The 15595-nt window shown below is 43.5% G+C and overlaps 1 protein-coding gene across 3 annotated transcripts in view; it reads left to right on the top strand.

Annotated features, from left to right (window-relative positions):
- Window positions 1-11413, top strand: part of LOC147902899 (transthyretin-like protein) — a 46312-nt gene extending 34899 nt beyond the window's left edge. Inside the window, exons 4-6 of one of the 3 annotated variants that reach the window (XM_087374011.1) lie at window positions 3245-3346; window positions 9802-9982; window positions 10383-11411. In XM_087374011.1, the coding sequence (XP_087230137.1) occupies window positions 3245-3346; window positions 9802-9982; window positions 10383-10891 (792 nt within the window). In that variant the 3' untranslated portion in view covers window positions 10892-11411. Of the gene's footprint in view, window positions 1-3244; window positions 3347-9801; window positions 9983-10382 lie in introns of all 3 variants that reach the window. The other 2 variants (XM_087374012.1, XM_087374013.1) reach the window with 2 other exon arrangements.
- Window positions 11414-15595: the final 4182 nt, after the last annotated feature.

Consider the following 15595-nt stretch of genomic DNA (forward strand, 5'->3'; position numbering starts at 1 on the left):
TATCATCAGCGGCAGAATGGGGGAGAGATTCACCCTCAAGTGCTCGGTGCGTCAGGGCTGCCCGCTTGTGCCCTACCTCTTCCTATTTTTTGCGAAGGCCATGACTCACTTCCTACGAGCCCATACCACTGGTCTTCGAGGGACGCGCCTCCCTATTCGGGACGATGCAGAACTTTTGGTTTCCGAGTATGTAGACGACACGGCCTTGTATGTGCAGGATGATATCGAGTCACTGGAGCGAGTGAGACTGTCTTTAGAGGTTTTTTGCCTAGCCGTTGGGGCGAAAATCAACTGGCATAAGTCAGTTGGTTTTCTTACGGATCCGGGAGCCAGCTCACAGTGGGGCATTTTCCTGGGGTTTCGCTGGATCCCTAGAGGATAGACGACACGTTACTTGGGATTCTAGGTAGGTTGGATATCACGTTGGCTTAGCAGCTCTTACCGGTCCTAGTCTCCATACGACGGAAGCTAGCCTTCTGGAGCACGGCTCGGCTATCTTTGGCAGGCAGGGCCCTTGTGGTCAACCAGGTCCTTCTTGCCACCGCTTGGTACGTGGCATCTTGCTGGTGTTTCTCGAGATTGTGTGTAGCCCAGCTGAGGAGACTGGTGCGGAACTTTCTTTGGTCTGGCTTAGATGGTTTCGGCACCACCAGAGCCCGGGTCGCTTGGCAGAAGGTCATTCTCCCCCAGACAGAGGGCGGTCTTGGCATCATAGATCCAGAACTGCAGAGTCAGGCATTACTCGGCAAGTTAGTCATCCGCGGTCTAACCCCAGGAGGGCAGACGTGGAAGCTCTTGCTTCAGCATGGTCTCAGTGCATGTACCCCCCAGAGAAGGGGTGATTGGCAGCCGTCTATTTGGTGGATTTTCACTTCTGCCCCACTGACTCAGCCCCGCTCCCCCTTCCTCCGTAGCCTCGTCTCGGTCTGGAGGAAGTTGCGGCACAGCCTCTCTCAGGTTCCCCCCAGCTGCCGAGAGGAGATAGACAGACAGCCCCTGATCTGGAGCAGCCAGGTGACAGATGAATCAGGTCGCCAGCTTGGAGAGAGATCCCATATCCCTTGGGCGCTTTGGGCGCATGGGCCTGCGCGCTCGCTCCGGGCTTGGAGGGACGTCTATAGCCAGTTGAGCCCAGGCGAGCTGGCAGCAGCAGTAGGTATGGCACGTGGGATCCAGGCTCGGCGAGCGGAGATCGATGCTGCCATTTCTGCAGGTTGGAGAATTCCCATGATCACCAGACAGCTCCTCTCGGGAGATGAGAGGTGGCTAGGGCAGTTCACACCCCGTGGCATTCCCTTCGTGGTTGCAGCCTTTTCTCGGACTTCTCGATTCACTTCTTCTCCGTCGTCGAGGATAGCCGTCTCCAGAGCAGAGAGGCTGTGATCGACCCCCAGCTTCCCTGGCAGCACCTTCGCATCATAGGGCTGCAAGGGAAAACCTGGAGACTCTGGATTTGGGAGGGCCGCTCCTTGACAGAGGTGGAGTGGGACCCAGGGTAGTGGCGCTGGCCACCACTGGAGACCTCAGAGAACGCTACCCCCTTCTTCTCATACAGTGCGCGTACTGGTAGGCGTGCTCCTGGGGCTCTCCAGCGCAGGCTACCCACACAGGCACATAGTTGGCATGCCCAAGGGATATCTCTGGTCTTTCTTCGCACATTCTGGAAGACCCTTTGGGCAAGCTGGCGGCCGAGGAAGATCTCCTACTTTCTTTGGATGGTGGTCCACAAGGGGCTACCAGTTGGCAGCTAGCTGAGGCAGATGGGGCAGGTTGGGCACTGCCAGATGTGTTTTCAGGAGGAGTCGTCCCTGAAGCACTGCCTTTGGAGCTGCTCACATGCTCAGACAGTGTGGAAGGGAGTAATGGGGATCTTAGCGAGGGCTGCACCCGAGCTAGGACCGGTCACTTGGGGAGCCGTTTGCTGGTGCAGCACCAAGATGGGACATCACTTGGCTTATGAGTTCTCTAGGCAGGATCTAGTTTTCTTCATCACGCAGGCCACCTGGGCATACATGGACAGCTTTCCTTGGCATCTGACAGAGACAGATGCAGGAGCGATGACTCGGCACCCAGTTTGGGAGATCATAGGGAGTATTGTAGGCTGGCATATCTGGACTTCCAGATGCGCACAGACCTTACGAGATCAGGCTTCTTTTGCTACCCAGACCCTAGCGGACATTTGGAGCACGATCATTCACACGCTCAAGGGTCAGTGGGATCAGATTCAGGGGGAGTTCCGGGCAAGGAAGGAGAAGAGACGGCGCTTCCTTCGCGACTGGGACCATTGAGGGCTGTTTTTCCAGCACTCTGCTCAGAGTCTTCAGTGGCATTACTCCCCCCCACCGTGGCTGTTTATCCACACTCCGATGATTATGCCGTGAGAGGCTTGTAATTAGTATTTTGTTACCACGGGCTGTATCCATTTTGTGATTGCAGCCCGCTGGCCTTTAGGCCCTCTTGTACTCTCGTTTTCAAGCAATATAACTAGCACTACTTTTCGCGAAAAAAAAAATGTATGTATGCATGTATAATTCAACATTCTCTTGACCAAAATCTCCATTGTCTCTGAACTCCAGTGATTTACATGTACTAGCCCTTGGATGCTTGCCTTTGCTTGGTGTAGCACCCTTTGATAGATTACTCCGTGATTCCCCCACAATTTAGTATTTTTATCAAATATGTACTAGCCTTTTTGGCCAACTAATTCAGCAATGTGGACAGAGTGTTGTGCTTGGCTAGAATCTGGCTTTGCTTTAATATAGCTATCATATGCGATCATTTTGAACTTCTTTGCTGCGTATCTTTCAATGCTTTCCTTATGTGTATACAAGTGCTTATACCCAAATCATTGGATTTGACTCTTGTTTTGCAGAATTTTGTCTTGTCACAATTGAAAGCTGCCACAATCTTGTGTGGCATGCGTGATCATATGATTATATCCTCCTAGGAAATGTGCATTCAAAAAACATGAAATCCCCTGCCCCTTGCATCCAAGCATGAAATCCTCTTCTCCTTCCTCATCATTCCCCCCCCCGTCCCCCCCAACCAAAAAAAACAAGCAAACAAACTCTCTCTGCTTGAGTAGGCCCCAGGCTGCATGAAGTTAAAGATCTGAAGTTTGGATGAGGAGCACATGTGACAAGGTTAAATGTACTCCTGGTGGATCTTCTGTTTGGTTCTTTCTTCTTTGCACTACAAACTTGATTCATTTTGTGCTTCTTTGTTTATGTTTGCATTTGCACAGGAGCTTGCAGAGTGGAACCGGCAGTATGAAGCAAAGTTTGGGTTTACATTCTTAATATGTGCGTCTGGCAAAAGCAGCTCTGAAATAATTGACAGTCTGAAGGCATGCACTAACTCATTTTCTTGAAAGGTCATGTGTATAAGCAGCCATCGCCTATAATTATTGCACAAAAGGAAGGCATATTTTAGTCCTTCTAATCCTATTTATGGAACTTCGGAGAAAGGTACAGTGGAGCATTTGCATGCTTCATGAAGTGAGTCTCAAAGAAATCAAAATTGGGATAATACTTGCCCAGTTTTTGACCTATAACTGAGATCAAGGATGTGTACGGCCTCTAAAGGAAAAGTGGTAAAGTTGTGAAAATGAACCGATAATAATATGATAGGCAGATCTCAAAACAATAGCCATCTCTTAATAGAGGTCTATTTCAGGGGGGAGAAAAAACAATAGCCATCTCAGAAGCACAAGCTCTTATTGCTGTTGCAATATTTAACGTATAAGGCACCTATAAAGTAGCCCCTGTTGTCTATAATTGGATATTGGGAAGAATGCCATGTTTTATGTAGTCACAGTTTAGAGTCTGAAGCCCAATGTAGGAATTCAAGATGGGCCAACAGTCCATAGGGGAATGAATAAATTGTGATTAGATTGAAGTTATAGTAGCTTGGTAAAAACATTAAAGTGCATGTGTAGTGTCAAAGCATGCTTTGAAAGCTGGTGAATTATGTACCGCTAGGGTGGACACCTTTCCTTATGATAAATGCTTGTAACTATTCTCAAAATTTGGATCTCCATTACATGTCATGCACTTTGGGGGCTTGGTTTGTGCATTTGGCACCTGAATTGTCAAGTTGAAGTTAGAGTCAATCTCACATAGGAAACATTTTACCATTGAGCCAAGGACAGAAGGTCCATCTTGGTGGGCTATTAAACTCGAATGCACACTTTCTTTGCCACCAGCAAGGGGCTGGCCATTTCCCATAATGAGAGTAGACATTCCTCTATCTCTTTTCCCGCATCTTGGAGAATTGTCCCAACCAGTGAGCCATTGGGTGTCCTCATCCTCACACATCAGGCTCTCTCTCTAAGCCTATCGAGTGGCTATGTCTAGCTCCTCGATCCATCATCTCGTCCCCCTAAAATCTACCATGGTACTAAGGCGTCCTTAGGGCGCCATGGGCTTTAAGCCCCCATGGAGCGGATTGGGATACTATCCCACTGTACACAACCAATGTACTTCCTGGCCCCTAGCATAAAATTCTTCCAACCTTGAACTTCCACATGCCAAGTGCGTGCCTGGCACTAGATCTCCCCTGGACACTGCAGATTGGCCCCACTAAATCTTGCCAAAAGATGCCTCCATACCCTCAACAAAGTTTGCATCATTGAGGAGCTCTTCTTGGTGAGGGGGGCTTCTTAAAAGATCCACTTGGAGAAGGCTGCCACTTCACTACCATCTTCGGGATTCTTTGGAGTAGGTCCTCCTGTAGAGGGACCTTCCATCACGGTGTTTGATTTTTAGTAGTTTGGTGTTTCCTTGGGACACTTCTTCCTCCAGTTAGAAGATTTTTACCTATAGGGTTAGCTTTCTTTGTAGAGGATATTTTCCTCATGTTGGCCATTCTTTGTAACACAACTCTTGCATTCTCGATACATTTCCACTTTTTGGTGTTCTCCTCTCACCTCCATCTAGCAAAGCTTTCAAAGAAAAATGCTTTGATAAGTGAAGCCGATTGGGTAAGGGTGGGAGTACCTGCTTCTTGTTGATACAATCATTTATTCGGTTTTGGTAGAAAATACAGAAACACATACATGAGCCTCGGTTTGTCACCTCTCCAACCTCATGTCCTCTGTTCGTCTTCTAGGAATTGTGTGCCGTTGCTTTGTTCGTGTGTTGCACAGCCAGTCTAGTCTTGTGAGCTGCTATTTCCTGTTTCATCTTCGTGTCTCATGTGCTGTCATCTCAGTATTGTGCAAGACTTGCTTTTCTTCACAGTACAAAACACATATACAATCATTCGTTCGGGTTCGATAGAAAAGACATAAACAGATAGCTGCACCTCAGTTTTTGAGCTCTGTGACCTCGCGTCTTCTATTTGTCTTTTGGGAGTCATGTGTCATCACTTTGTTCGTCATGCCTCACAGCTTGCCTCATCGCGAACTGCTACCTCTTGTTTCGTCCTTGCAATCTGTGTGCTGCCACCTCAGTATTCGAGATACGCTTTCTGTCCCTTAACCTGCCACCACCTCGGTATTGTGTGCGACCTGCTTCGTCACCATATCTTGGTACAACCGTTGCACAAGCCATTCATACAACCACTCTAGCTCACAACCTATTCATTGTACATGATTGTTGTCTGCTTTTGTATTTTGCAGATTAGTACATTGGAGTATTGTGCCTTGTTGACATCATAGATTTTGGAGCTTTTGCAGATTTCAAACAAATTTAAGATAATGGGATGAGCTAGATATTGCACTTGTGGATAGTTAAGCTGCTGGACAACAAATTGTAGGACCTTTAGCTCTCACTCAAGATCAGAGGAGGTGGGATTCACATGATGCTGAGGCCCTAGCTGGTCAGTCAAGAGATCCATCATTCCTTCATTCGTTCATGCAAGACTTCGCAGCGTGCATGAGATATTCTTGAGACCATGTATCAGGTCAAAATAATGCAAGGTTTCTTTCATCAAGAAGAGTCCCTGCATAAGCTGTCTTAACTGAAAGAACCCCCCCTGCGTGTCTTACTGCACTACGACTTCTGCCAAGCAATGGGACCTCAAGCCTACTCTCCCTGAGAGTCCGTAGAACCAATTCGGGACTGTTTTGGCTTCGTGTATCTCTTGAATCTCTTGCCTGACAACTTCATCCACACCCAAAGCGGGGAATGTGGATCGGGAGGAGGTTGCTGTAAATTCTGATTTTCAGCGGGGGAACCAAATGCTATAGGGAGCATCCCCTCAAACATATCATCTGAAGAAGCTAGATTTTGAAATTCAGCAAGTGTATGTGCTGAATTTTCAGAGAATATAACATCTCTACGAACAAAAATCTTGCGTGTACCAGGATTGTAGAGACGATAGACTTTGCTTTGTGAACTATATCCCACAAAAATGCATTTTTGAGGATATGGTATGATAGGAAACCCAAATGGACTACTTCAAGGTGTTTGGATGCTTATTCTATGCACATGTGTTTCAACAGATGAAAGGCAAATTGGATGATGAAGTTGTCAAGTGCATTTTTATTGGCTATAGCAATGAGTGAATAAAGGGAAAAGATATGCTTCCAATCAAATAACATTTTGGAATCCGGCCAAGTTGCTAATTTTCAGTATTCAAGTTATTTCTTCAATTTTGCAAGGACCCAATCAGTTGTTAACCAAGATGGCGGACCAACTAAGAAGGCGGGACAATTTCCCCCGGCCAGAAGGACTATGCCAATCTTTAGAATACAATGGTAACAACTTAGACTTCTGAAAATTCACACGTAGACCAGCAGCCAGGCCATATAATGATAGAGCATGCATGAGTGGAGAAAGATCCCTCTCAGTATTTTTTGGAGTAAAAAAAGAATCATCAGCATATGGTTGAGCAACCATAGTGCAACTTCCATGAATTTCCAATCCATGCAACACCTCTGTAGCCACAAGATGATCCATGTATTGAAGCATTGGATGCGTGGCTATCGCATATAACAGCGCACTAAGCGGACATTCCTGGCAAACCGAACAACAGAGAGTCCGATTTTTAGAGTCCCGAGACAATATACAGGCAGCTTTATTGTCATTGTACAGCTAGTGAATAACATGCTGCATTTTGGTGCCAAATCCCAAAGCATGCATGGTCTGCGAGATGAAATCCCATTGAACAGTGTCAAAGGCCTTGGCAGTGTCAACTTGCAACAATAGCACATCTTGCTCCGTGTATTTTGCATATTCTATCCCAACATAGGCATTTGCAATATTATTAATTATATGCATGCGAGAAACAAACCCATACTGAGCAGGATGGAGGCCATCATGTAAGTATCCTTTGATGCGATCAACCATCATTTTGGTTACGATCTTATAAATAACTGGCATGAGAGTGATAGGTCTCCAATCAGCCAATGATCCACATATTTGCTTCTTTGGAAGAAGCTTGACAAGCCCTTTCTTCCACCATGAATCTGGCATTTGTTGGTTTTGCCATGCACTATTGATCATTTGCAGTAAACTATGCAATGAAAAATTCAGCAGTGAGACCATACCATCCTAGAGATTTCCATTTGCCGCAGGATTTTATCACATCAGATAACTCCCTTTCAGTAAAAGGTTCCTCTAGCTCAAAGCCTGTGCATGAGAAACAATGGGAAAGACATATTGCAAAAGCTGTTGTCTTGCAGATAGAACTTCTTGCAAAGGGAGATCTGCATGCCCAAACTGTCGAGCAAAGTGAGTGACACAAGCTGTAGCAAGTTGTGATCGGGAGGTAGTCCAAACGCGGATTAACCCTGTACCAACGATTCAGGCGAGCTTGATAAGAGGACTGTGCATTATGTTGGAAAGTATAGCCTGGCAACATGGGCCGTAATTCCTTCCAAATATCGACGAGGCTGAGCTGAGGCAATAAATGAGACCAATGGTGTCGCTCAGAGGCCAACATATGAGTATTACCAGAAGTATTGTCTCCTTGCTGTGGGGCATTATTAAAATCTCCACAAATGAAGGCATGATGTCTCCAGGGATATCTTTGCATAGCGTCCCAAATCAAACCTCTACTGCGAGATGATTGAGGTGCATAGGTGAAAGCAAATTCAAATCTCTCTCCTTGGATAAGACACTGTATAACAATCCATCTGCCTTGGTTATCATTAAGAGCAATAGTTGGCTGAAGATCCTACTTCACCAAAAATACTGGACTCGAGAAAGAGTGCTCTCACACATAAAAGATATCATACACAACAAAATGACCTAGGCATCCCGCATACATACGCTGGTTATGTTCTTGCAAGGCCACTATATGTGGCTGCATTTGATTGAGATACACACATATAAGTTTCCATTTCTTTGCATCACATAAACCCTATACATTAAGTGTCAAGCATTTGATTTGTGACAGCATATTTACAGTTTATGTACATGTCTGACCATCCAAAAAACAAGAAAATCAGGCCTGCATAGCCTCCTCTGGATCTGTGATGAGATCCTAACGAGGAGGTGCAGCCTGATAGCCAGGCATCAAACAACAATTTCTTCTTCAGGAAATAAAGTACGGCTTGCTGTCATAGCAGCCCATGTCATGCCAATTCTTGAATTTTCCGCAGGAGTCTGACCATTTGAAGATGAGGCATTCCAACTCCTAGGAGGTAGAGGTCTCCTAGCTGAGACCATCCATCTCGTAGTCTGCAAGGACTCATTAGTATTTTTATCCTTGAGCTTCAGCTGAGGTGGAGAAGGCAAAACACCAGATGCATTTTCATTGGAAATAAGTTGTGCCTTTGCCTTGTCTTGTGCAGTAGGAGGTGGTTTAACACCTTTATTTTTGGACACCGAAGGGCCAAGGGCATCCTTATTCTACATACGAGGAGGCATGGCATCCGGGGGCATTTTATGCAACACCAATGGACATTGTGAAGCCATATGCCCAAACTTTTTACACTCAAAGCATGTTCCTGCAAAAAGACCCCATTTTAGCTTATAAAAGACACTTCCCATAGCCACATTATTAACCGTGACAGAGTCACCTTCCCCAAGGATGCTGCAATTTTAGGCAAGAGTGAAGCCAAGCATTGAGGGATATCCACCACTTCAACCCAGACCGGGCAACGATGCTTGATCAATGCTTGGTAATCCAGAGTAGGTGACCAAGGCAAGATATGCACCATTTATTGCTTATAAAAAAGAGGGAAATTTTCCAAAAGCATTTGTTTGTGCTGTTCATCTGCCATGATAACCTTAAAAAAGCCCTTAGCTGCATAATGCACCTTGTGTACAAAACAACCTCCCAAAGTTCTTATTAACCAATTGTCCACATCAGTTGCAACAAGCATACGACCCAGGAAGAAGATAATGAGAGTGTGCTTGGCATATTCCCGTACTGGGTCTACTATTTCATCAACCTCCACCATAATTCCTACAGTGGGAGGTTGGAGAGTCCTTTTGAGGCTCAAATTGTGGCTTGATTCAGCTCCCTATATTTGTTCCTGCCCCCCCGCCCCCCCCGTTCTGATAGACAGTTTGGTCTTTCAAAGACGTTTAATACACTTTTTTTCTCTTTCTTTCTGTAAAAAGAGCTCTGAAAGTCTTATTTGAGGATTTATTATTCATCCAACTCTATTCTTGAAATGCGCATACTAAAAGCATGTGATGAAATGTTGATTTAGAGTCACTGCATTTTGCATACTTCTTTCTGCCATTGGTTTTTTATACATTTCAACTGATGTGACCCTGTCCTTACGATCACTTGCATGTACATTGTGTGTCGGGGAAAGGGGCGGTGCTTGTGCATGTGTGTGTGTGTGTAAGTGGGAGAGAGAGAGAGAGAGGGAGAGAGAGAATATAACTCTGTTTTATGCAGGCTCGCTTCCCTAGTAGACCTATAGATGAGATCCAGGTTGCTGCAGGTGAGCAACAAAAGATCACTGAGATACGACTTGGCAAGCTGTTTGATAAACAGGATACAATCAACAGGGCGCCAGTGAATGCATCAAAATTGAGTGCTTCTTTGCCTCACAATTCTGATTTCCAAGGTTCTAGTGGTACAGTTACAATCCTTCGTTCCCTTGAACATGTCTTAAATAATGAGCTTTGCCCTTCATTGTAGTCTATACGCTTAGCCCCAAACTTGTATGCAATCTGTCTTGTAACTGAGTGAAATGCGCAGGTAACTTCAAATGGGCATCCACATTCACATAGAACATGCTTCATTGCCTTGAAGCATGTCTTATGTGATGAGCTTCTACCTTCATTATAGTCTATATGTGTCTAAAACTTGAGTGAAAAGCGCAGATACTTCAAATGGGCATCCGCATTCACATGGGACTGTCAAATTTTTTGGAAGGAGGGCATGCTTGTTGCATTGATTAATAGTTAGGTATTTGATAGCTCTTCCTAGTTTTCACTTGATTTTTTTCAAATATGTTCTTTGATCTGTAACAGGGTCTTTGATTGCAGATCGAAGGGTTGGTCAGATTGGAGCACATTTCAATAGTGTTGATGTGGGAAAAAAACTTGACTCATCTTTACAGCCTGTGCACAGCCAGGAACCTTCCACACGCCCACCTATAACTACCCATGTCTTGGATGTGTCACGTGGAAGGCCAGCTGCAGGCATTGATGTCGTTCTTGAATTTTCAAAAAGCTTCTCCCAGAGAGAGGATTCTACGGAATGGGTTAAGGTTGGATCATCTATCACTGATAGTGATGGTCGTTCTGGTCCATTGATGCCTCCTTCCAATAGTGTCAGCGCAGGGAAGTACAAGCTGACATTCATTACTGAGAAGTATTTTTTGAAATCAAGCAGCAGTGGTGATAGGAGCGAGATGATGGAGGGCTTTTATCCATATATATCTGTTGTTTTTGAGATAAAGCCCTCTCAGGTGTTTGAGCATTTTCATGTTCCAGTCCTATTGTCCCCTTTTTCTTACACCACCTATCGTGGTAGTTGAGGTTCCTTGTGTATCCACATGATAGGGTGTACATCTGTGCTTTTCTGATATCATCACAGAAGTGGGACTCAGACATATAAAAAATCGCAGTAATTTGGGGTTGACTCTAAGCAAAAAGAGAGCTTTATTAGTTCATGTGCTGACACGAGTTTTGAATGTGGATCAGATTGTACCTAGCCATGGAAACAAGAAATTCAGCTCCACTTTGAACGTCTGCAGCTTATGATTTGATGAGGATGAAAGCATAATAATGTGCTCTGTTGCTTCTGTCTTGTAAATATTGATATACATTCTCCTTGGCATAAACTTGAAAAACTCTCCATGATGCCTAGTGAATGAGAATTTCCATAGTGAATGAGAATTTCACATTCCAAAGTCAAAAAGAGAGTTTCTGGCTGGATTGCTTTGGGATGCAAGGCACATAACTTTTTCCAAATCAAGAATATGTTCTCACCTTTGAGAGGGAATTGAGAGCTGATTTGTGTTCCTGAAGTCACATTCTGGAGGAATAATATTTAAGGAAGAATCGAGTTTTTGCTTGCTCTTACTTATCATTCTTATCATTCTTTCATGTGAGCCCTTATTTTGATGATGCCAATTTTAATAAAGGTTATAAAGTCAAGGCATATATGGCCAGCTTGATTATTGTGTTGGGCAATTACTATCCATCAATAGTTTATGTTGATGTGCGAGAGGAAGGCACTTTTTGAAAATCACCTTGTACAGGAATGGGATTCCCCTTTTTGTTTCGAGAGCAGTTTGCAAGCTCTCATGCTTGTTTGTCCAATGTTAAGGCCATTGTGGCAATGGATATTAACTGGTCCATGTAAGAATCCACATCTATGGAAAGGCGAGGATTGATAAATGGGTATGTATGGTAAATTGATTGAGAAAGAGATTTTATTCATGTTTGAGAAATTCAATTGATTTCTTGGGTTGGAGTCTTCCTTGCCCACTCAAAGGATTCTTACTACTAGGCCATATAAAGTGATTGTTATAAAAAGGATTACAAGAAACAGGGACCCCGTAGAGAATTACTAAATTAACAGAGGACTAGATAAGGCAATGTGGGATTTAGGCATGTGGAGACCTTTATAACAAAGGCTTATTAATTCTAGGGCAAGTTAGGTGGATTCAAAAAAATCCTTGAAGAATCTCATTGGTCCCCTTACAAGTTTGGTCTTGCCTTCTTGTTTTCTTCACGCCCATACCATCCATTAATAGAAGTATTCTCATGCCTTCATTCTAGTTGGGCCAGTTGGCTTATAACTTTGTATCCAACCAAGTCTCTGTGAGTTTTCCTCAAGTTTAAGTTGTTTCATCCCGATGCATGTTCCCTCCTTCCTCGAAATCATTCATTCCATGTTTGGATTCATATATTTCTTTTTTTCTTTACGCTTTTATCCCTTACATAGATCGAATGCATTTCTTCATTGTCACTTTGCAACCCCTTTTGAAGTTGCATTACTCTACTTTTGATTCATGCATTTCTCTTCTTTCTACATTTCTCTTCCTTTTTTGAAAATCTTTGGAAAAAAATTGTGTATCCTTCTCTCTTTTAAGGTATTGCCTCTATATATTCTTATATATCTCTCTATGTTAAAGACTAGAAGTGTGACTCATCCTTTTTTCATATACCAAAAAGAAGTGCACACAATCAACAATAGAGGTCTAAGGATTTTCAATTGATCTTTACCATATTGGAGTGGACATTATGGAAAAAGTTAGGAGGATTTCTAGGTGAAATTTTACTTGGACTTGTTTCTTTGCAAGCTATAGTAGGGCTATTATCTTCACATATGCATGGGTGTGCACAAAATCACAACCAACATAGGATCGATTCTTTTGATAAGCTAAGAAGAGAGAGAGAGAGAGAGAGAGAGAGAGAGGGGGGGGGTGGGGAGACAAATGTAGCTCTTGTACTCATTTAGCTTTGAACTTTTTCTTGGTCTCTTAGCACATTTTTCAAAAGAGTGCATAAAATCACACTTTATGAAACATTTTAGCTTTAAAATTTGGACTTTAGAGCAAGAAGAAATTTGAATTTGTACGATTAGATATCTTTTAGTCTTACAAGGGTATATCTTGTTGAATCATAGTTTTAATACTTGCTTTAAGCTAATATGACGCTTTTGCTTTGGCTTTTCATGCTTGAGAGGTGCATATGATCACCATTACAAAGCAATAGTGTTTTCCCACACGTTTGGTGGATTAATGCTCCTAGTTTTTTTGCCATTTCAATATATTTTTTTTCTTTAAAGTTGTAGGTTCAATTTGGTTTAACATGTACATGGGTTTAAAAATGCCTTTAGCAAACTTATACTCAATTACAAATTTGCAATTCAAAAAAAATATAATTGATAAAATATGACTTAACTTTATCTTAAATCCTCATTTTTATCATTGATGCTAAGGTTGTATGGCAAAACAATAAGGAGACTAGTATATAGGTATCAAATTAGGAAAAAATAACGTCCTAGTAAAGCTATTACTCTTTCACACAAATATGCATGCATACTAAGAGAGTTAAAAGACTTATCAACTACACACAAAAAGAGCACAATAGTTGCACATAAAAATGCTTGTATATAGTATTAACTAGAAAAGAAATCAAGGCATGTGGCTAGACACTAGGCATGGTGATGCTCGAGGGTCATGGGGGAAAAGGAACTTGAGGGAAGAAGCGTTAACATGGGTGGGGAAAAGGGATTAAGAGGGGTGGGAATGAAAAGGGAGACTATGGCACAAGGGGAAAGGGAGAAGGGGAAGAGGAGCATGTATATGATAACATCAAGGGAAGAGAGTCATGCTTTATTTGAAAGGAAGGATGTGAGAAATCAAAGTACTAGCATGGTGGCTTTACAAGAATGAACGTGTCACATCAAGGAATAGCCCTCTCCTTTTATAGCCAAGAGAGGGGGTCTCTCCCAATAAATGCATCCTTCCACATGCATGGTGTGTGTGGAGGAATCTCCCATGTGGGCTAGGTGGGTACATACTCTCAACACATGGGCCTATCCTACATGGAGGGAATAATCTAATATAATATCCATCTCCACCTATTTTATAGTACTTCTCCCATGGTCCTTGGGCCATGTCTCACTAAATGTAGGCATGGGACCACCTAGGTGGAGGGGTGGCACATAGAGGAACCATGCCACCTTAACATTTTATAATATTACTACCATTGTACAACACACCTATGGGTTCTCTTACGTGGAAGGGTGGCACATGGTCATGTCGTGCCACCTCAACCCTGGGCCCTATGCACACCATATTTCATTATACTATTGTCACACATACAAGCACACACACATATTTATGCCTTTTACCTTGGTCAAATTTATCCATAATAGTTCCTCCCCCCAGGCAAGGAATGCACAACATTTTCATGCCTGGGACCATCACGCACAAAGAAGGGCTTGAGGTAACACTTGTTGATCACCTTCTTGCCATATGGCTCATGCAGCTCCTGAACTTGTACAGACCCATTGCTACGTTCCTTGATGACTTTGTATGGACCGATCCACAGTAGAAGGAGCTTTTTATCCATTTGGTGGTCCAATCTGTTATCAAATCATAGCACAACATCTCCCTCAGCAAAGTTTCTTTTCCATCCCTTGCGAATCTTAGCATTCAAGTGAGTCTTTTGTCGATTCTTTTAGATCTCTATTTGATGTAGTGCAAGGCATCGGGTTTCATTCAACTTCTCAAGTTGTACGAACCTGGCCTCTACATGTTCATCTTCTGTCATCCTTTGTTCTTGTGCCAATCTCAAGGCCGGAATCTCTATCTCTAGGTAAAACCGCCTCAGTACCGTACACAACTCAAAAGGAGTGTGACTTGTAGACGTTTTATGGGTGATGTTGTAAGCCCACATGGCTTTAGTGACCTTCTGATCCTACTAGCTCCTGTACCCTGTCGTCATTTTTCCCATGGATTTACAAAGGAGGCCATTGGTCCACTCCGTTTGTCCCATGGATGCTGGATAATAGATGCTAGAAGTGCGATGATCAATACCCATGCAATCCATGAGTAACTCCACTGCTTTATTTAAGAATGGACTCCCATGGTTAGATACTATTTCCATGGGTGTCCCAAACCTTGTGCAGATACGTTCAAATATGAAATTTGAAACTGCCTTACCATTTGCAGCAGGGAGGGCGATAGCTTCAGCCCACTTAGTGATACTGAGTGGCTACCAAAAGATACATCTTTTTGTGGGCAGTCATGGGTAGGGGCCCGACAAAACCTATTCCCTACTTTTGAAACGGATGGATGGACATGACTGGATGATGTTGCCCAGGACACAAATCCTTCCTACCAAAGAATTGGCATGGTTCACAAGTTTTGCAATACATAGTGACATCCTTGAACAAGGTCGTCCAATAGTACCTTGCATGTAACATCTTCTTAGTTGTATAGTCACCGGCATAGTGGCCTCCACAAAATCCATCATGATAATGCTTGAATACCTTAGGTACTTCATCTACATTAATGGCCCATCTTAGTACCCCATCCATGCACCTTGACGGTACAACACCCCATCAAAGAGAGTGTAGCGCTTACTATCTCTACGGATCTTCTTTCTCTCATAGCTAGTACTTTCCGGAGGAAAGGAGAAAGCAGTCAGAAACTTGTAGATACCACCATACCATGGATCCCCAACTTCTATGGCCTCTACAAGGGTTACATCGAGGCACT

Source organism: Dipteris shenzhenensis, chromosome 4 (genome assembly GCF_047967505.1).
Source record: "Dipteris shenzhenensis isolate YYH24624 ecotype China chromosome 4, Dip_SZ_1.0, whole genome shotgun sequence".
Lineage (NCBI taxonomy): Eukaryota > Viridiplantae > Streptophyta > Polypodiopsida > Gleicheniales > Dipteridaceae > Dipteris > Dipteris shenzhenensis.